The sequence below is a fragment of the Alosa alosa genome, chromosome 18, assembly GCF_017589495.1.
Source record: "Alosa alosa isolate M-15738 ecotype Scorff River chromosome 18, AALO_Geno_1.1, whole genome shotgun sequence".
NCBI classification, from domain to species: Eukaryota; Metazoa; Chordata; class Actinopteri; order Clupeiformes; family Clupeidae; genus Alosa; species Alosa alosa.
In genome coordinates, this window is record NC_063206.1 from 23,196,488 (window position 1) to 23,217,175 (window position 20,688).

Consider the following 20,688-nt stretch of genomic DNA (forward strand, 5'->3'; position numbering starts at 1 on the left):
CACACACCATCCGTAGGCTGTGGAGCACGTGGGATCTGAAGCCTGTGCGAGAAATCACCTTTCCAAAGTCCAACAACCCCATCATCAGGTATCAGTGTTTACCCTTTCATGTTTTTCATTCAGCCCCATTCAGTGATGAAGTAACCTGATCCTCCTAAGCAAACACATATGAGTCACAGACATGTGGTGTTTTCCTAAAACAAACACAAATCGGAAGCCAGATATGAGCTACAGTTATAGCTGCTGGCATCATTCACATTGGCAAAATCACACACACATACAGTTATCCCCAGAATTATTGGCACCTCTGCTAAAGTTGACTAAAAGAGGTCCATCCTGGATCCATGAAATAACTGGCCTTTAAAAATAAAAATCTGCCTGCCTCTGTCTGGAATTTAACATAAGGGTGCCAATACTTATGACCCCTGTATTTTAAGGAAGAACATTTATTTATTTATGATACATTATTCATTTACAAAGAAAATTGGCGTCCTTAACCCATTTACTCCTAATATGCCTGCTAAAAACGCCTATAGAATCCTATGGCATTCTAGACTAAATAACCTTATTTCCTGAGGGTTTTCTGAAAAAATACTAAGAATTGTCAACGTCTACCAAAACCTTAATATCTAAGCCTCTGTACACCTAGAAACATGAAATAAAAAGCATGCTGCGCTACGCAGCAACCAGTGGGAGATTCAATGCTGCTCTATGCAGCAACAGGCGGGAGATAGAATGTTGCGTCGTGCAGCATCCAGCGTGAATGGGTTAAAGGTTGGATATTTCCTCATTTCCAAAAGATATATATATTTCCAAAAGATATATATATATATTCCTCTTTTTAGTCAACTTTAGCAGAGGTGGCAATAATTCTGGGGACAACTGTAAGTGTGAACATTAGAAGGTGATCTAGCATAAATGCATCTTCTTGTACTTTTCGGTGTAATATTTTCCATGTGTGTAGATATTTTGCCTATAAAGTGCATGATGAACAGTGAGTGGTCTAGAATCTGATTTAATCCTACCCCTCCGACTCCATGCTTTTATATTTCTGTACTTATGTGTATGTACTAATAATGTTTGGAGACTTAGAATACTTTAGATGATATTCATTGCATGAGGGAAAGTATTCTTTAGTTCTAAAGTGGTTGCTGATGTAATTTTAATCTCTCCTCTTCCATGTGGTCCTGCCCGTCTCACTATGGTGCCCTGCCAGCCTGACGTTCTCGTGCGACGGTCATCACCTGTACACGGCCAACAGCGAGGGCACAGTGATCGCCTGGTGCCGCCGCGACCAGCAGCGCATGAAGCTGCCTATGTTCTACTCCTTCCTCAGCAGCTATGCGGCAGGATGAGATGCCCCGCCCATCCTATCCTATCCCATCATGCACCCTGTCTCATCCCGTCCGCCTCTCAGGGGGACCCTGAATGACCTCGACACCCCGACACACACTCCATCTGTTGCCCTTCGCCGCCCCAGACAGGGAACGTGCCAGCATGCACCAGGCCCCCAATATCAACAACCAAACACGACGGAACACAACACCAAACAAGGGACTGCTGAACTAAACGCAGCCACCATATTGAACATAGTGTGATGTACATATACTAATATATATATATATATATATAAATATGGCCTCTGGGCAATCCCAGAGCAAGATAAACAGAGGCCTTTCCTGACACGCTTTGTAAAGTTTCCTTTGATGGGAGTTGTGTTTTGTTTGCCAGAGTTTGCCAGACGTATTGGTTTGTGACTTGTTTGTCACTATTGTATTGGTAGTTTGCAGTGTTGTTTTTAATCTGTTTCCAGTATTTGTGTTTTTGTTTTATTGCTGTTTTTTTTTTTTTTTTTTTTTTTTTTCTTTTTTGTGGTCTGTTGAACTGTCTCCGATGTGGTGGTGAAGAACTCCTGACTACTGTCGTGAAAGCTGCTAGTTTCTGACCAGGCTGGGTGGGCCAGACCAAAAGGGGTGAACAGCGCCACCTGTCTGCCCCCTGCTGGCAGATGTGGTTCGTCTGTGCCAACCCCACCCAACCCCATCCCACCCCACCCCACCTCAACCATCCCAGTCCTGGCTGAAGCTCAGCCCCCTGCTGTCACTGCACCTTTCTTGCCTGCTGCCAGAGCTCCGCCCAGCTGCTTAACCCCTCCAACCCTCCACCCGACCCCAGTGCTCAACACTAAAGCCTCCAGTCCTACGGCTGTCTCCCACACTAGTCCGCATGTCACTGAGAGACCTCCAGGCTGAAAGGCGGAGAAGGACGAGGAGAGAAGAGTGGAGACGTAGAGAGCTCCTATGACTGTTGTTGGCACCAGCCTAGTCCAGCGTTCTTATTTTATTTTTCCTCTTTTGTATTTGTGAGACTGAGCTATTTATGGGTAAATGAGAATGTTATTTTGAGTAATAATTTTGATTTCAGGATACCTTTCCCTCAACACACACACACACACACACACACACAGGCAGGAAGAGAGAACAGAGCCATCTGCACTCACCAGTGCATTAATGAAGAGATAGGAGGAAGAGGGAGAGAGAGGGAGAAAGAGAGGGAGGAAAAGATAGAGAGTGAGAAGGCGGGCGGAAGAAAGAAGGAGGAAGCTGGTTTAGCTCTGGGTAATGAATTAACTTGAGCGCTAGCAGCCCTTCACACACACACACACACACACACACACGCACACACACTCCTTCTGTCTGAGGCTTACAGGCCACTGCCGACGAAAGATCCCATTCATAGGGAGGCTGCTAAGGGGTTAATTCCAGAGATTTGGTAGTTTTTCAGGTGATGCTGGATATTCATCATGTAGGAGCTCAGCCTTGTTGCGGGCACCCCGATGCAAACATAGCCACACACACACACACACACACACACATGCATGCAGAGAGAGAGTAGTACAATTAAAATATCCCCTTATGTGGTGTTGCAAAAGTCAGTACTTAGACCCATGCATTGTGTAAAAACACATCACACTATTTTAAGAAAGTTTTTTTTCAAGGTCTTGTGCTCCTCCTGATCTAAATGTTCTTTGTGTCTTGACCCAGTCCATACTTTAATTTGGACAAAACGGTCTCATTGTAATCAAGAGCTGTGGGTCCAGTGGTTACTGCAGAGAGGACAGAATCGGAGTGTCCTGAGAATATGTGTGTGTGTGTGTGTGTGTGTGTGTACTGTAGCTCTCCATTATGTGGACCACCTGTCTTAATCTAAAGTCCTATCACATTTACGTATGAGAATTTTATTTTCATTATTTAACAAGTTAGTGTCTGAGCCTTCCAGTTTGCTTGTTTAGTTGTATTTTGATTGCATCCAAAAATTGTCATTGTATTGGATTGTAATATACCTAACTAGAATGAGATATTGTGTCTTAAAAGTCAGGAAGGTTTACTCTTGTACTGAGATTGCTGTCGGCCATCAGAGTCCCAGCATGGAAAGGCCCTTGGGTGAAACGCACAGGGTCTCCTTACAGTTCCTGGTTCCAATTCCAACTTAGTTTGGCTGTTGGAGGTCTGAACTCGTAGAAGTAGAATTAAACTGAGCACTATAAAAATGAAGACATTCTAAGCCATGATCAGCTTAAAAGGTGGTTGTTTTCTACCAGCATGACCGACTTCAAGAAGTGTTGAATTGTTTTGTCTTTGCCTTGCTGAATGTTTATTACTGACAGCCTTTTAAAGAAAAAAAAAAATACCAAGAACATTTATTTTGGGTAACATTTCAGTGGTGTTGCAAATCATGTTTGCAGAAAGGGAAGTTATTTCTTTGTTCTCATGAAGAGTTCACTACCTTTGTTTTGTTTTTTGATCCCACTTCTTTGCATTTTTGGTTATGTTAAGTGAGGTAATTTAACCCATTCTAAAGCTTTGCCCAAATCTACTGAAATATGAACCAGTCATGTCGGCTCTTCCATTAGAATTCGAATAGGGATAGCGCCTTATGTTTACAATGTATGCATCTGTCTTGTGCTTTATTTTCCTTGTGGTAACGCACACTTTCTTTCTGCCCTGTTACATAGTCCAGCTTTTTATCGTACGTGTACCGTGTCAGATGCATGATTGTATGACTCTTCGCATTATCTGAGATGTGTTGTAGAATGCCACTGGGTGAGACGTTGTGTACATCTGTTAGGATTACGTGTGAAAGGAGGACGAAAAAAAATGCGTTTTACGGCTAAAGAACTCACAAAGGGTTTGTTCTTTTGTTTTCCTTTTTTTATGTTTGTTTGACTGATAGAGCTTTACGTAATTTAAGATCCTTTGATATGTATAGAAACTGAGTGGTCCTTGCGTTTCCAAGAAAGACGTGGACCACTTTCCTCCTACCCTGATTGTTCTAGAGAGGGGGAAGCCTGAACGGGACATGTATTTCTTATATTTTGTATCTATGAACGGACAGAAGTTATCAGTATATAATATAAATATATATATAAATATGAATATTTAAGACATGCTGTGGTTTGTGTTTTATTACCATTGACCTATGGAGCCAAATGTAGGACCAACTATTTATTGGTCCTCTTCAATATGAATTAGGCCTAGCCCATGATGTAGTTTGTTCTAGACAGAGATGATGACTTCCTACAAGAGCAGCTAAACCCTCGGAAATCCGCTGGATGGGATCAATGGTCCGGTTTCTGTAGTCAACGGTGAGCCATCCTATGATGTATTACCGGACACACCTAAACATAGCTTACATACACTCACGATTTCAACGCTTAATTAATTAATTAAATAAATAATTGTGTACAGAACATTAACAGCGCTTCTGACAATAAGGTTGACCACAATATTGTTAGCCAGCTCGCCGCTCCTTCTTCGCGATGGACCAACTGGGAGACCCAGTGATGTCAACAGTGATGTAAAATCAAGCAGGGAAACCTTTCTACGTCCCAGAAGCGCACGACTGCCATAACGCCAATTGCGAATGCGGCGGATGCCATTTTCGCCTTCTAGTAAACCACAGAAGCAGGCGTCCAAGCCCATAGGCAGATGAAACGCGCGCTCTTCGCCTTTTGTCATAAATACAGTAGTACCAGGTGGGGGAATAGGGGTTGTCCCTTGATGTCTGTACCATCTTGCACTGTATTTTCCGCGTCACAGTGAGGTCTCCCACAGTTGGCACCCGCGTTTTCTTCAGGTCTGTCGACGGTGAGCCGTAGGGGGGGCACATCTCGACTGTTTCAGAATTGAGGGGACTATGCGTAAATGTACAACGTAAACTGGGGAAAGACTCGGCTCTGCGCGCGGTGAAAGAATCCTCGGTGTCATCAATATTCTGGTTTACACGGAGACCGGGCAGAGCCGGAGCAGCTGCGGGGTTTTCCTCCTTCTGAATTCTAATTTGACTACCTTTTGTAGGGTGGAGTCAACCCTGGTTTCTAAAAACCACACAGCCTAATCATTTGCACTCTTCAGGTAGGTTTATGTGTCTGTTATTCGTATGTTGTTTAGCAATTAAATGGGCGTGTGTGACCGCCTAATCGTTATCATTATACAGATTCATTTTAATTATTGAGGGGCATTTCTCCTTCCATAAACATACAGCCTACAAGCTCTGTAACGTTTAAAATAATAAAAACGTATAGATGCAACCCTAAGCTCCTTACATGAGCTGCTATTCCCTGACAAATAATAGCTGATTTCCTGCTTGTTGCTACTTTCACAATGAAGCAAGGAATTGGATCATTTTTTTTACATGGATGGTTACTGTTGCAATTAACTTGCAACACACTATATGGACTGTGCCCAGTAATATAACTGCGATCACAGCTCAAACCAGTATTTTCTAGTTGGCAAGTAATTCATTCAGGTCTTGGTTTCACCTGTAAATAGTATTTACACCATGTGCCATTCTTACCAGGGCTAACCCAGCCCAACGGGTTTGGGTTCTATCCAAGCATGCGCTCTCATTGTGCCAAAACGTTCGACAGAAACCTCCCTGAATGATATCTCTGACTGAACGGTTCTGTGTAAAGGCTATTTTAGACGAGTGGACAAGCATTTACTAGGCTGCTTTGAACGATGCTACGAGGGGAGGCCTGGGTGGGACATGTATTAGATTTTAGCTACAGACTGAGTGGCCTGTTGGTCAGCATATCGTGCCAATTTATATCGTATAGACTATGCGTAATATATGCTTTTCCAAATTCATAATGTATATATTAGGTCTGATGAGCAACCGATTTAATGGACCATAATTCAATTTTAACAACAAGGAAGAATTACCGATGTAACCAAGGGAGACGGGGTTTATTGTCAGTGAGGCTACGACAAGTCTTCAGTACTCTGAAAGCTTTAAATATTTAAATTCTATAAATCAACCACATCCCACTCTAATTGAATGGTTTGACAACATTTGTATGTAGCTATTAGCAAGTTGGTTTATATGTAAATTCTGGGAACATGTTAATAGGATTGATTGATTATACTGTTATGTAATAGTATTATACCAGGTAATAAACCTAGACCCAGGGCTGTAGTGGAGGCTAAACGCAGTAAACTCACTTTATCCACCTTTGAAATTTCAGAAATAGAGTTTATCTGCCTCTTATTAGAGGTTACCCACCTCTCAAAAGAGTTTATTCAATTGCAACTTTTAACATTCCAAAATCACACTGTATTATCCACATTCGCAATATGTACACTCATCGAAACTTTAGGAACCATTTAATACCACTGGTATTGTTATAAACATTGGACAACAACCTCAACCTTCATTAAAACATGTGCTGAATGCCTTTTTGAAAAATATGATACCAGTCCACCTTACCGTGATCAGAGTTCATAGTTTACCCACCTTTTATTTTACCACTACACCCCTTCCTAGACCCCTTGACTCTAAAATGACCTGCTCACCATGGTTTGATGAGTCCCTACACCTGTTTTCCCCCATGTGTTTCCCTTTCCCTACCTGTTTGCTTTAGACATTTCATGAAGAGAGCAACAAACAAAAGGAATTTTCAGAGTGATTTTCCATGGGAGAGGCAATTTTGTGGAGTTTAATTTTTTACCACACTATCTCGGTCTTAAACTTGGTGTCTGTTGTCTCGGGTTAAAAGGACACACAGTTTATTATGTTGGGAGCTGTCTGTTCCCATGCTTGTGTTCAGCTTTGTTCAGTCTTTTGGCTAGTGAAGTGACAGAAACAGTTTCTATAATGGAAGAATTATTCAGCCTTGTTGATCAGTGATTCCGTCCTGAAATGCTTATTGTCCTTTCCTGTGCTAAACACCACAGTGAAGACTTTTTGAACTCGGCCTGTCCCAAAAGATGTGCAGGACAGAGAAATCTTGCAGCTCTAAACACAGCAAGGCTTAGCGTAAATACCTCCAAATACCCCCTGTAAGAAAAGCCAAACATGGCCATGGATAGCCGAGTGTGTCAACATAGGAGTTCTAATTTTGTTCACTAATTTGTTTTCTAGCACATTTTACTGTGCTGTCTTGGATGTTCTAGAGGGGACGGGGGTTGGGACGATTCTAAGGCCCCAGCACTGACAGGGGGCCCCCAGAGAGCCCCCCCAATAATACTATATATTATCGGGGGGCCCAGAATCATTGTCTGTCATAGAACCCATATTATACCCATATTATAACCATGCTCCCTCACTGACTGCCTCTCTGACTTAAAATTATGGATGCAAAACAATTTTCTCAAGCTCAACACAGACAAAACCGAAATTCTGCTGATTGGCCCTAAAAGCATCCTCACCCAATTTCCCCGTCTCACTCTCAACATTGATGGCTCACCTGTCCACTCTACCTCTGTTGTTAAAAACCTTGGCATTCAGTTGACTCCACCCTTAGCTTTGATCCTCATATCAAATCACTCACTAAGACTGCTTTTTTTCACCTCCGTAACATTGCACGCCTCCGACCCTTCCTCTCTGCTAGTGATGCACAGACTTTGGTTCACTCTTTCATTATGTCCCGTTTAGATTACTGCAACTCACTTTTCCTTGGTCTCCCCACTAAAACCCTTCAAAGACTATTATTCAAAACTCTGCAGCCAGGCTCCTCACCCATACCAGACGATCAGCACACATCACCCCCATTCTCTATCAACTCCATTGGCTACCAGTTCCGTCCTGGATCAAATACAAAGTACTACTACTCACCTTCAAAGCCCTCCACAACCTTGCTCCCCCCTACATCTGCGACCTCCTGACCCCTTACACTCCTTCCCGCTCACTCAGATCCTCTGACCAAAACCTCCTGGCTATCCCCCACTCCAGACTCTCCACCCTGGGTGGCAGGTCTTTCAGTGCCTTGGCCCCCAAACTCTGGAAATCCCTCCCCCAACCTCTTTGTGCCTGTCCTTCTCTTCCTTTCTTCAAAGCACATCTCAAGACCTTTCTGTTTAATGATCACTTCTCCTCCACACCCAACACATAGCAGATAACAGATAACCATACAGATAACTTGTCTTTGTTGTATTGTTTTGTTTGTTTGTTATTGTGTTTCCTTGGGCGACCTTGGGTTTGAGAAAGGCGCTATATAAAATAAACTTATTATTATTATTATTATTATTATTATTATCTAGCAGTGCCCCTGCCAAGCCCAAACACCATCTCTGAAGACCTTCTCTGTCCATCTCCCTGTGGTCATGAGGTAGATTTGAGGCATAAAAACGCAGAATGCTCTGGAAGCAGAAGAGAGCACTTTATGAATGTGCTCATTTACTGTCCTCTTCATGCTCAAAGGATCATTTGTTTGTGTTCCTCACGACTTGCAGGAAACGACCATGAAGGACAGCATGGCCAACAACAGCACAGCCAGTATCTCTCAAGCCAGGAAAGCTGTGGAGCAGCTCAAGATGGAGGCCTGCATGGATAGGATAAAGGTACGTGTGTAGATTCTTCCGCATACTGTCCTTTATTGCCCTATGGTGTATAGATGCCACCTCATACTGCCCTTTTATTGCCCTATGGTGTATATATGCCGCCACATACTGCCCTTTTACTGCCCTATGGTGTTTAGATGCCACCTCATACTGCCCTTTTACTGCCCTACAGTGTATAGATGCCGCCACATACTGCCCTATGATGCTGTGCATCAGCATGGTTCCCAATAACTTTTATATAACCGTTTTATGATATGCTTATCAGAGTAAAAGAAAAAAACACATTATAAACTCACAGACATACTATCTAAATAATCACCAAATGTATTTGACCGCTGTGACAATATAGGCCTACCCATTGTCCATAAATGAGGGTGTTTTATTTCAGTTCATGTCTCGCACAGCTGGTGTGAACTGACGTGGCCATGAAAAGAGCAGGTCAGAGACTGAGCATCACCCCCAGACAGACAGATACTGCACATCAGCCAACATGGCCAGGATGAGCAGCAGCAAGCCCTGACTGCTCTTAATGGAGCCACTCAAGGCACTCGCAGCAGAGCACTGGGCAGGGGCACAGCTGGGCTGGACTGGACCTCGGAGGGGAGATGAGGGACAGAGAGAGAGAGAGAGAGAGAGACAGAGGAGGAGAAAGACAAAGAGAGTGACAGCAGAAGAGAGAAACAGAGTAGAAGAGAGAAACAGAGTGGAAGACAGAGAGAGAGGGGGGGTTGCTTTGCTAGAGAGATTTCTCCACTCCACCACTCCCTCTATTTTTAATCTCCCTCGCAGATGGGGCATAAGATCGTTTTGCAGACGGTAGACATTTCCCCGAAAGAAATCAGACCCCCTCCACCCCCCTCTCCTTCTTGACTTGCACTTTTTCATCTGGCTCTCCCCCCACTGAGACGTGTAGATGAATGCCATTGTCACTCGATAGCGGCGCGTTTTATGTGGTGATTGTCTTTGTAATAGCTGAAAAGTGCTGAGCACGGCGAGTGAAGACAGAGGGCCGGGAGGCACGCTTCATTTGATCTCGCCTGCCTCGGCTTATTGTGATTTTATTTTATTTTATTTTATTTTATTTTATTCGTTTTTTTTGTTTGTTTTTTTTAAACCGGGGAGTGTGGAAGTCCTCACAACACACATCTCTTCTTCCTGTCTTTTTGGAGGAAGAACAAGACTAAGGTGGGGATAGAGAGAGAGAGTGGAAGAGATAGAGAGAGAGTGGAAGATATATATATATATATATATATATATATAAATATAGAGAGAGAGAGAGAGAGAGAGAGTCAGGTTTGTGTAAAAGTCTTGCCTCTGGACGTGGCTATTCTGCGTGTCTGATGAGCGTCCTCGAGACAGCGCTCCCGACGCGGCAGCAATCATCTGACCCGGTGTGGTTCTCGTGTGGTGTGGGAGCGCTCTGCCTCCCAGCGCCGGCCACTGTGTGCTGGGCTTTATGAGCTGTCCTGCAGGCCTAGCAGCCCTTGTCACAGACGCCCACCGCGCACAAAGCCTGTTTTCATCCTCAGCCCTTGTCTACAGAGCATAGATCTCTCCCTCTTCTCCTTCTCCTCCTCCTCTCTCTCTTTTTCTCCTCTCCAGTCTTCATCTCGCCATTACTGCATCTCTCACCACCTCTTCTACATCTCTGGACCCCCCCCCCCAACTCTCTTTTTTTTCTCTGTCTGACACACACACACACACACACACACACAGACTGCCCCCTCACTTGATCCTCTCTCACCCTCTCCCTCCCTCCCTCCCTCTCTCTCTCTCTCTCTCTCTCTCTCTCTTTCTGTCTCTTTTTGTCTGTCCTTTGAGGCTGAATGAAAGTGAAAGTTCCAGTCAGTTTCAGCAAGGGTGTGTGTGTGTGTGTGTGTGTGTGTGTTTGTGTGTGTGTGTGTGTGTGTGTGTGTGTGTGTGTGTGTGTGTGTGTGTGTGTGTGTGTGTGTGTGTGTGTGTGTGTGTGTGTGTGTGTGTGTGTGTGTGTTGGGGGTGCTTAGTCCATGTGAGCTTGCAGAGGGAGCTGAAGTCATTCTCACCCAGGAGTCTGACCTCATCCGTGGGCAGCGGTTCAGGGACAACGCCTCCATCCGGCCTCATCCAGGCTCCAGCTCCAGCTCTCCGCTGATGTGCCACCACAACAAACCTCATTCCCTCAGAGAGAAGGAGGGGGTTGGAAGGGTGGGGAGGAGTGTGTGTGGGGGGGTGGCATAGCACAGGAACCACCACCCTTCTTCCCAATCTAATTAGGGGAGTTCTCCTGAGGCATGGGGCGGATGACCACAGCAGCGTGGAGAAGAGACTAGGAGATGAGAGAAGCCACGACTGGCTGGCTAGCTCACAGACTGAGTGATCTCATTACAGTTTTTCTCGATCGTTTTGATACCTGTGTCAACTCACATCACATTCTCAAAACAGTTAACACCCGTGTCTGAACAAAAGCACTCTGGACAAAATGACACATTTTGCTTGCAAAAGGCTGTTACTCTCTCAAAACACTTAAAACATGCAGCAAAAGCAAATCTCGCCTTCAAACACTACAACTTGTTGCCAATTCAAAAACACTCTTTAATCAATCATTACACACTTGACAACAAAATGCAAAATCTAGTTCTCAAAATGAGCATTTTTGCTATGTCTGTTCCATTACTTAGTCATTTTTCTGGTATCAGAAAAAAACTGTGAAAAGACTAAATTTACTGAATACAAAAACAAAAAATACAAAAAATAATGTATTAATTCCTCCCAAGATGTAACTGTCATTGACATGTAAGACATACAGAAAACACCTAGCAAGATACTGTAAATTTCATCGAAATAAACCTACAGTAAACACCTTTTGTACTGTTTTCTCCACCAAATAGGCAATACAGTACTTTGTCTAAATGTGCATTAGATCCATACTTGCAAACAGCAACACAAAACAGACATATCTTATGTATAATGAATGATTGCTGATTGAAGAATTGTGCAAAGGAGTTTCACACAGGTGTATCAGAGATTTAGACTTATGCAAGGAATCTATACCATCTGTGAAAAGATGTTTGGGGCTTTTGAATGACACCTGTGCTAACTGTTTTGCAAAAGGGTGTGAGAAATGTGTGAACCCAATGAAAATGCGTGAACACATTCGCAAGAGATGACTTCTGCTGTGCAAAGAAAGTAGTCATGAAGACCAAGTGGGTTCCAATTTACTTAAGCAGGTAAAAGCAATCGAGAAAAACTGTAATCCCTCAATCAGTTAGAAGGTGATCTGCGCTAATTAGTGGTCCACTCCTTCAGCAGGGTCTTATGTGCTGTTATTACACCGACTCGCCAGGGATGGATGACACCCGGCGCAGGCAGGCACACCACCGTCATGCCTCGCTCCCTGGGCTGCGGGAGCAAGTGCTCATCCCCAGAGTCTCTGTGTGTGTGTGTGCGTGTGTGTGTGTGCATGCCTGCCTGCGTGAGTGTGTGCGTGTGTGTGTGTGCATGCCTGCCTGCGTGAGTGCTTGTGTGCGTGCGTGTTTGTGTGTGTGTATGTGTGCGTGTGTGTACAGTATGTGTGCGTGTCTGCGTGCCTGCCTGCGTGTGTGCGTGCATGTGTGTGTGTGTGTGTGTGTGTGTGTGTGTGTGTGTGTGTGTGTGTGTGTGTATGCGTGCCTGGGTGGGTGGGGGAGGAGGGTGTTGTGCTTGAACTGGGATTCGCAGTACGTTAGAATCAGGCCAAGTTATTGCAACTCACGTTGCAACAGAGGAGTCTTATAATACCTGATGGTGACAGTTCCCTGTTTACACTCTTGGATGAATTAATTGGGAACGGAAGATCTGATTTCTCTTCATTTCTCCTTGAGCCCTTTAAAATTACTCACTTTTCTTGTGAGGGTCATTTTTACTCCAGGCATAAAAGCACATTGACTCTGTGTTTTGGAGAAATGGACCCTGTCTCTTTTATTCATGTTTCACGCTTAAGTTGTGCAAGGATGTAGCCTATGTGGATTCTGTGGATTCTATATTCTTACTGAAGATGATGACATTTGGAAAGAGTACAGATCAAGTAGTAATGAATGCAAAAGACATTTAAAGAGAGATTAATTTCACTTCATTTGATTTATATTTCACTTTGTTTTTATTTTTTATTTCACTGTTGGCAGCCATGCCCTCTCTCCCTCATTACACATCAAAGCCTGGGTGTGTCTCCTACCTGACGAGGCCCTGGGGCACGAGTGATGGGCAAAACAGGGTTGAGTGAGCAGCCACTGGGAGTCATAAGCCTCTGTAGTGTGTGTATGTGTGTGTGTGAGTGTGTGTGTGGTGTGGTGTGTCGTGTGTGGAGTGGGTCATCAGTACCCAAGGGGGCCAGCTGGCACAATCTGCCCCCCCATCCCACACACACACACACACACACACACACACACATCCAGAGCCCCAGACTCGTCTCGTGTGCAGCTGCTTCTGGTCCCTCTTCACTGGGCAAGCCTCTGCCTAAACTCCCCCTGCCTTGGCAGCCTTGGCTGGGCCAGATCCAGCCAGACCAGCAGGCTGTCCTCATCCATGGACAAAACTACAGTAATCCCCACTAAATCACCCCGCATGCTCATGCATGAGCCTGAAAATATATTGTGCCTTTCTTACTGAACGTGGCTGAACGTGCCCAGCATACTGCCACGTGCTCTACTCAAAGTGCGGAACGAATGGACAGGCTATTTTTCAATCAGCCAAACGGACCACTGTTAACAGAATGAATAATTGATTAATTAATATGAAGCACCAATGCTGTGCAGTGTGTTATCCATAATTCATGATTTTTTTTTTAAAACTAAGACTGTATGTGTGCATTTATAGAGCACAGAACCTAGAATACCTCCTCCTCATCATCCTCCTCTTCCTCCTCCCTCAGTGTTTTTTTCTCTCTGTCCGTCTGTGTGTTGTCCTTGTCTGTTTGCGTGCACTAGTTTATCTTGATTTGCCGGAGAGGCCGGGCAGGGCTGGGCTGGGCTGGGCTGGGCTGGGCTGGGCTGGGGCTGGAGCTGCTTGAGTGAGCATTGAAGCTACTGCTAACCGCTTGTGCTGAGGGCACGACACCAACTGTGCATCTGCAAGCTTGCAGCCCGCTGCAACTCCCACTGCAACCAGTGGCTCAGGCGCGGCAAGCATGATGTCAGCACTATGTCACATCATACACACACATACACAACTGCACACACATACTGTACGCACACACACGTGTGTGTGTGATTTCATACTCAGGGTCTATGTATTATTCATGATATTCCTTCATCATTGCACAATGTTCTTTATTAAGGTTCATTATCATCGATTGAGATACACATTCAGTTTTATACGTATTGTATTTTTTTCCTCAAATGGATATTCAATTATTATATTGTATTGTAACATGGGAAGTAGCTGCAAAATTGTGGTGTATATAGTATAGTCATCAATAAGGTACCTCATAGTTCTTGGAAATCTGAAAATTAGTTATAACAATAAAACAATATCAATAAATACGATTGGATCATTTAGAAGGAATTACAGTAATTGTAAGTAAAAAGCTAGACTTTACTTACGTCTTAAAAATAGGTAAGATGTCAAAGTTTCACTGTTGCTATGTCAGCTAAGAGGGGGAAAGGGTGTGTGTGTGTGTGTGTGTGTGTGTGAGGGTCTGCTATGCCCTCTCCAGGGGTCTGGGTAGGGCAAGTGACCCTGGTGTGTGTAGACCAGGGGGTATGGGTGGGACACCAATGTGTGTGAGGAGGATATGGGTGTGTGTGTGTGTGTGTGTGTGTGTGTGTTTGTGTGTGTTAGTCGTGTGTTTGTGTGCGTTAGTCGGGTGTGTGTGTGTGTGTGTGTTAGTTCATGTTGAGTGTGTGTATGTGAGTATAGGAAAGCCGGGCGGGTGGTTATGGGTGGTCCTTCCTGGACTGTGTAACTAAATCACTGAATGATTGATGTGCTTGCTTGTGTGAGCGCTGAGGTAGAACAGTGACGTGAGAGCTGGAGTGAAGGTCGGTGTTTTACAGTTTTTTAGAACTGTTGACACACATTTTCAAAACTCTGTCTATTTTCAAAACTCTACACACAAAACCCACAAAATGCAAAATGCCTCAAATCACCAGCAAAATGAAACAACATTCAAAATGTCATCAACACATTTCTAAAGCAAACATTCGCCTCACATTATAAACACTTCTGTCATAATATGACATTTTGGATATACCATACACACTGTTGCTCAAAACCTAAAGATCTTCTTTCTTTCATGGGCTTCTATGTATATTTCCATACAAGAGTGAAAGTCAGAGAGAAGTTGAAATACACAGTAAACATGTAAGCAATATTGAAACCAAACATAGTGATTTATATTCATAGGCCTATAGACCCTGCAGAAATGAACATGTGCTTTCCAAAGGCATTTCCAGAGGCACAGAAAACAATATTGAGCTAATGGTAACTTGGGGACAAAACACAAGTTTTACGTAAAGTCGAATTCATTTTCATTTTTAAGGGAAATGAATAAACACTGTGACTCTCTTGTTTTCTTTCTCTCTTTCTTTCTTTTTTCTCACTGTGTGAATTTATAGAAATGTGTGTGTGTGTGTGTGTGTGTGTGTCTATATCCACAGGGGGGTGATTGTCAATTTGTGTTTCTGTGTCGTTCAGTCTGTAATGTGTGTCTTTATCTGGTGGTGTGTGTGTGTGTGTGTGTGTGTGTGTGTGTGTGTGTGTGTGTGTGTGTGTGTGTGTGTGTGTGTGTGTGTGTGTGTGTGTTTGCATATGTCTGGGAAGGAGATGGTTGTCCTAATTACTGTGTTTAGAGTGGTTATCAGACTGTGCCTATCCTACAGGGCTCAAGCGCCAGCTCTGCTAGGTGTTCCAGGAGCTGTGGGCAGTGCTACACCCATACCCAATCATCAAGCCTCCCATTCCTCCTAATCTTATCCACTACTAAGGTGTAAACACTCAAAGTGGAGCTGAATACCAGCCAATGCAGGCTGTTATTATATTTAAGGCATCATTGCAAATGCGGTTCTTCTCATATGAGAGGCATGTACTTGTACGCACTGAGAAAATGGCTAGTCTTTCAGCGCTGTTGTGTTAACCTTGGGGTATTTACTGACGACCACAAGTCAGTTTGTCTTACAAAGCGAGTGCGGTTATGGCCATGCTAATCTAGCTTTGTATTGCCTTGGATAAAAATCTGCTTGGATACACAGGTCAACTTTTTCAGCAATGTGTCTAGGCAGTTTGAGCTGAGTGATGTTGTCTGAGTGTTTTCCCATTCATATAGGGCAACTAAATATTATCTGGGAAAATTTTAATTAAGAATTTAATTATTGGGATGATCCAATCAGAACACTAGGAACCAGCCATGTGATTACCCGGCAACATAGCTCGAAAAGTTGACCCGTGTTGCATCAATCATCCTAACTGGAGTGAAAAAACATCCCAAAGTATCCCACACAAATACTAACACACACACACACACATGCACACACACACACACACACACACACACACACAAACACACACACACACACACACAAACACACACACATACACACGTATACACGCACATATACATGCACGCATACATACACACAGTCACTTTCACACACACACACACACACACACACACACACACATGCACGCACAGCCTCACTGCCGTCTCCTTGCCTGTGTGCTGGTGTGTAGGTGTCCAAAGCGGCGGCGGACCTGATGGCCTACTGTGACGCGCACATACGGGAGGACCCTCTCATCGTGCCCGTGCCGGCCTCGGAGAACCCCTTCCGGGAGAAGAAGTTCTTCTGCACCATCCTCTGAGAGCGGCGGCAGGGCACAACTGCCCACACGCACACATACACTCCACCCTGAGGAGAGGAGAGGAGACATATTTTTGCTGCTGGCACCAGCGTCCTGCTGGTTGGCTTAAGCTTACCAGGTCGCTGCCCAGGCACTTGACTAGGCCGGCCTACCCTGGCTATAGGGGCTGCGGGTGGTTGGGGGGGGGGGGTGAGGGGTGATGGGAATGGGAGATTTGGCTGTGGATCTGGCAACCCCTTCAGTTTCACATGTCTCTTTTAAAGGCGTGGTCAGTTGTTTGTGTCGTGAAAAAAAATTGAAATGCTTCTAGACCTACCATAATGACTTATATCAGAAGGACAATAGTTGGCAATTGTTCCTATGATTTCTATGCATGTTAATGCTTTGTTTAAGGTGGTTTTTTTAATGTATTTGTTGAGTATTTAGAAGGTCCAGACAAACAAATGTCTAAAAACAGAGGAGCAAAGGACAGTATCAAGTGCAAACAACAATGGAGAATAATGTTTTTGATTTATAAAATCATCAGAGTTATGTCATTATTGTAAGTGCAGAAGCATTTGATTTTTTTTTACAACAAATACTACTTACTTTGCCTTTAATTGGTGTGTTATAGCTTCATATTTAGAGAGCTGCCTTGCTCATTGCTTATGAGATGAGAGTCTTTTTTTGTAAATTATCCTTCTGTTTTTCTTTCTGATTGCTAGACGTTTACATGCCTCAGGAAAAGATGCTAACCAAACACTGATTACATTAATGTGTTAGCACTGTACCTATTTCATCTGAATTGGTATTACATTCAGAAGTGAATAACCTACAGCATCTCTCATTTCTGACAATGCAGCTGAATGAGTTTCCCTTTAGTTAAAACCCTGGCATAAAAACCCTGGCTCATTGAAATAATAACATTTGATAAATTACGAAGGACGGAATGGCAATATCGTACATTACTATTTGCCTTATGACACAATGGTCAGGTATTAAATAACTGATTATTTATCTGGATATCATGCAAAATGTGCCAATATTTAATTGACATTAATCATGAATCGTGAAACTTAAATTTCCATCCATCAGGAGGGTTATTCTGTACTATACTGTATTATCTCTTGAGTACTGCATCATCATAAGGACATAGCTTGATTGCTTTACATGCTCTTTGGCTGCCCGAGTGCTTTATTTTTATTGTAAATGTGTATGTAAAAAGATGACATTTCATTCCAGTGTGTGTACATGTGTTGAGATGAAGGTGGGGGAGTTGGGGAGGGACCCTGTGCAGACCCAGGACATGGCATGAAGGCAGACTGTGCCCCATCTGCCATGCGGAGGCTCGTGAGCTTCACAGGGGCATGGGCACAGTGCAGCGTAGTGCAGTGTGTCCCCTCCAGAATATCCCTCTGATGTTACACACACAGGCACAAGAGAACACATTCACGCTCGCTTTCAGACACTGCCCCAACACACACACACACACACACACACACACACACACACACACACACACACACACACACACACACACACACACACACACATACACAAACACTCACATGTCTGGTAGCCGCAATTCATCACTTGTTTGGTTTCCTTTAACACCTCACCACTGTATCCGCCCCTCTTCTAACTTTCTCTGTTGCCTTATAATATTTACTGGGCATGTTTGCTGAATGGCTGGATTATTTTGTTAATGTTTTCTTTTGTTTTGATTTCCTTTCTTTGTCGGAGGGATTTTGTTTGTTTCTTCCTTTCTCTGCCTGTCCTGAACGGAGCTGGACTGAATTGAATTGAAATGAATTGACATGAAGTATGAGGCCTTTGATTGTAAAGCCAAACCAAAGGCCAGTTTCCCCCATACGGCTCTCATACTGCTCCCCCAGCCAGGAAGAGACTGGATCACACGAAGAGCTTGGTATCAGTGCCAATTACTGTGACAACAGCGTATCTTCGACTCTGTTACTTCACAGTCTTTTTCAAAAAATCTTATTTCATCACAAGCACAATGTCAATTATGTCCTTTAGGCCTACACTGATGTAATTTAGGCTGGGCCTCCTTCAACCCATAATTTTCTCTGTATATGTAATGCACATCACTAAGTATGATGTCATATCACATGTGATGTGTTTCAGTAATTTCTTCTGTACTTAGGTTTGACTAATTTAAAGTATTAGATACATTAGGTAGAGAATGACTTTTTTGTGGAGCAATTTACTGATTGAGTGTTGTCCCTGAATCCTCTTTTTATTCAGAATGTAAGATTTGGAAGGGTGTCACAAATGCTTTGCTTGACATGTTTAATATCTTTGTTTAATTTTGATCTTGGTATACTTTCATACCTTTCCGATTTTACCTATGATGATACAGCCATCAGAACTGGCGAATACAAGGCACTGAAAAGGTGAACGAATTTAAGTGAATAGTGCCTGAATCACAGAATAATGCTTGAGACCTTCAGTGTTCTTGCCAAACCCTCTGGGGCATGCACACCTGTCTCAATAAACTTGAGCAAGATGGATGATTTCATACCTTATTGAGACATGTTAACCTTTGTATAGCAGAAAAGTAATTTGCATGTACTTAAACCCCCGTAAATAATCTAGAAAAGTAAGAAACCTTGTGATGAAAACACTTGCCTTTTAAGTATATGGTTTATTGGTGCTTGTCTGCACTTTTCTCTTGTAGAAGTCTGGATGTGTAGACAATGTGCAGCTGTACAAATTAATAACTTCATTATTAAAGTTTATTGCTTAAGTACTATAATGTCTTATAAATAACAGAAAGAAATAAAAACCATTCAACCAAGACATGTTTTCCCTGGTAGAGCTATGAGTCGGTTAATGTCACAAATTAAAATGGTTCGATAGAGACACCTTGTGGCCAATAGAACCCCACTTATTTGTTGTTTGATTAATGCAGAAAATCTAAAATTGCGAGAATATAAACAACTCGGGCTTTAATAATGTTGAGAGTGAATGTTTACATTAACGTTTATATTAAAACCTCAATATGTTGATTGTAGGCCTATATTTTAGCCTATTAAAATCGTAAAGACATAGATAGGGTACCGCGTGGTAGCCTATGACAGTTAGTTCTTCATTTTTATTTACTATTATCACAAGTAAAATGAGTCATATTATACAAACTGTCGAGTGGAATGCAATCTTGCCCCATTATCGAATCTCAAAGTACTTCATTTCCCAGAAGGGCATGCAAACCACGCCTCTTCAAGATCATTGGTTGAATACGAATCGTCATCAACCCTCATCGCTTTCAGGAGCAGACATGAAGTAGTCACATTCGAAATGTATCGAAAGCTGAAGGAATGCAATGCAGTCAATCGACAGCACGCTGCATCTACCCCGTTAAAAACGAGTGTTTATCTGAAGGAGTCCGTCCATGCGAAGCTTAGGATTGTTCTTGCTTCCGTGTGTTGTCGCGGTTGTGGTACATATTTGGCTGGTGACAGACAGAGCCGCCTTCTTTTTGGATTCCAAGGTTTCAGGTATAGTTTACAGTTCATCAGTTTCTTAACTTTCTACATCATTATTATCAATGGAAAAGGATGGGTCGTCTGCCTAAATACTGGAGCCTGATGCTGTCATTTCCAACCTATAAGACCTTAAGAAATAAACAAGTTAAGGAGTGGTTAACGTTAAGGAAATCTCTGAATCTGGTGTAGCTCAAATAATGAGCAGAAGTGTAATGAACGATGTAACAAACATTAAGTGAGGGAGTATCCTACTGTATGTGGTTGTCTGTGTTAGGCTATTTTGTTTGGCTTTACGTAGGCTAGTTAAGTTAAGCGACCATCCGTCGCTCTATTTCGCGCAAAGCGTTGGTTGTGAAATTAATTCGCGTAGGCTACAAAATAATTGCACATTAAATTTAGTAACCTAATAATTTGACTCTCTCGTGTATATGACATGCACCATTTACTTTTTCTGAGGGATTTGCCTGGCAACAGTCAGTCGATATTTAATAAGTTCTGCAATTAAATCCAGTTCGTACAAGCTTTGATGACTTTTGACAGCAAATCAATGTCTA

The 20,688-nt window shown here is 43.2% G+C and overlaps 3 protein-coding genes across 10 annotated transcripts in view; all 3 read left to right on the forward strand.

Moving 5' to 3' along the window:
• lyst (lysosomal trafficking regulator) overlaps positions 1-4,443 on the forward strand; it is a 125,223-nt gene extending 120,780 nt beyond the window's left edge. For all 8 annotated transcript variants that reach the window (XM_048268988.1, XM_048268992.1, XM_048268991.1 and 5 more), the window contains 2 exons: positions 17-88; positions 1,217-4,443. In XM_048268988.1, coding sequence (XP_048124945.1) covers positions 17-88; positions 1,217-1,355 — 211 coding nt within the window. In that variant the 3' untranslated portion in view covers positions 1,356-4,443. The remainder of the gene's footprint in view (positions 1-16; positions 89-1,216) is intronic.
• Positions 4,444-4,922: 479 nt separating this feature from the next.
• Positions 4,923-16,816, forward strand: LOC125312059 (guanine nucleotide-binding protein G(I)/G(S)/G(O) subunit gamma-4). Its single transcript, XM_048270540.1, has 3 exons — positions 4,923-5,414; positions 8,733-8,840; positions 16,521-16,816. Exons 2-3 carry the CDS (start codon positions 8,742-8,744, stop codon positions 16,647-16,649), a joined length of 228 nt encoding a protein of 75 aa, XP_048126497.1. The 5' UTR covers positions 4,923-5,414; positions 8,733-8,741; the 3' UTR covers positions 16,650-16,816.
• Positions 16,817-19,872: 3,056 nt separating this feature from the next.
• Positions 19,873-20,688, forward strand: part of b3galnt2 (beta-1,3-N-acetylgalactosaminyltransferase 2) — a 12,710-nt gene continuing 11,894 nt past the window's right edge. Inside the window, exon 1 of the mRNA XM_048270439.1 lies at positions 19,873-20,146. Coding sequence (XP_048126396.1) covers positions 20,041-20,146 — 106 coding nt within the window. The 5' untranslated portion in view covers positions 19,873-20,040. The remainder of the gene's footprint in view (positions 20,147-20,688) is intronic.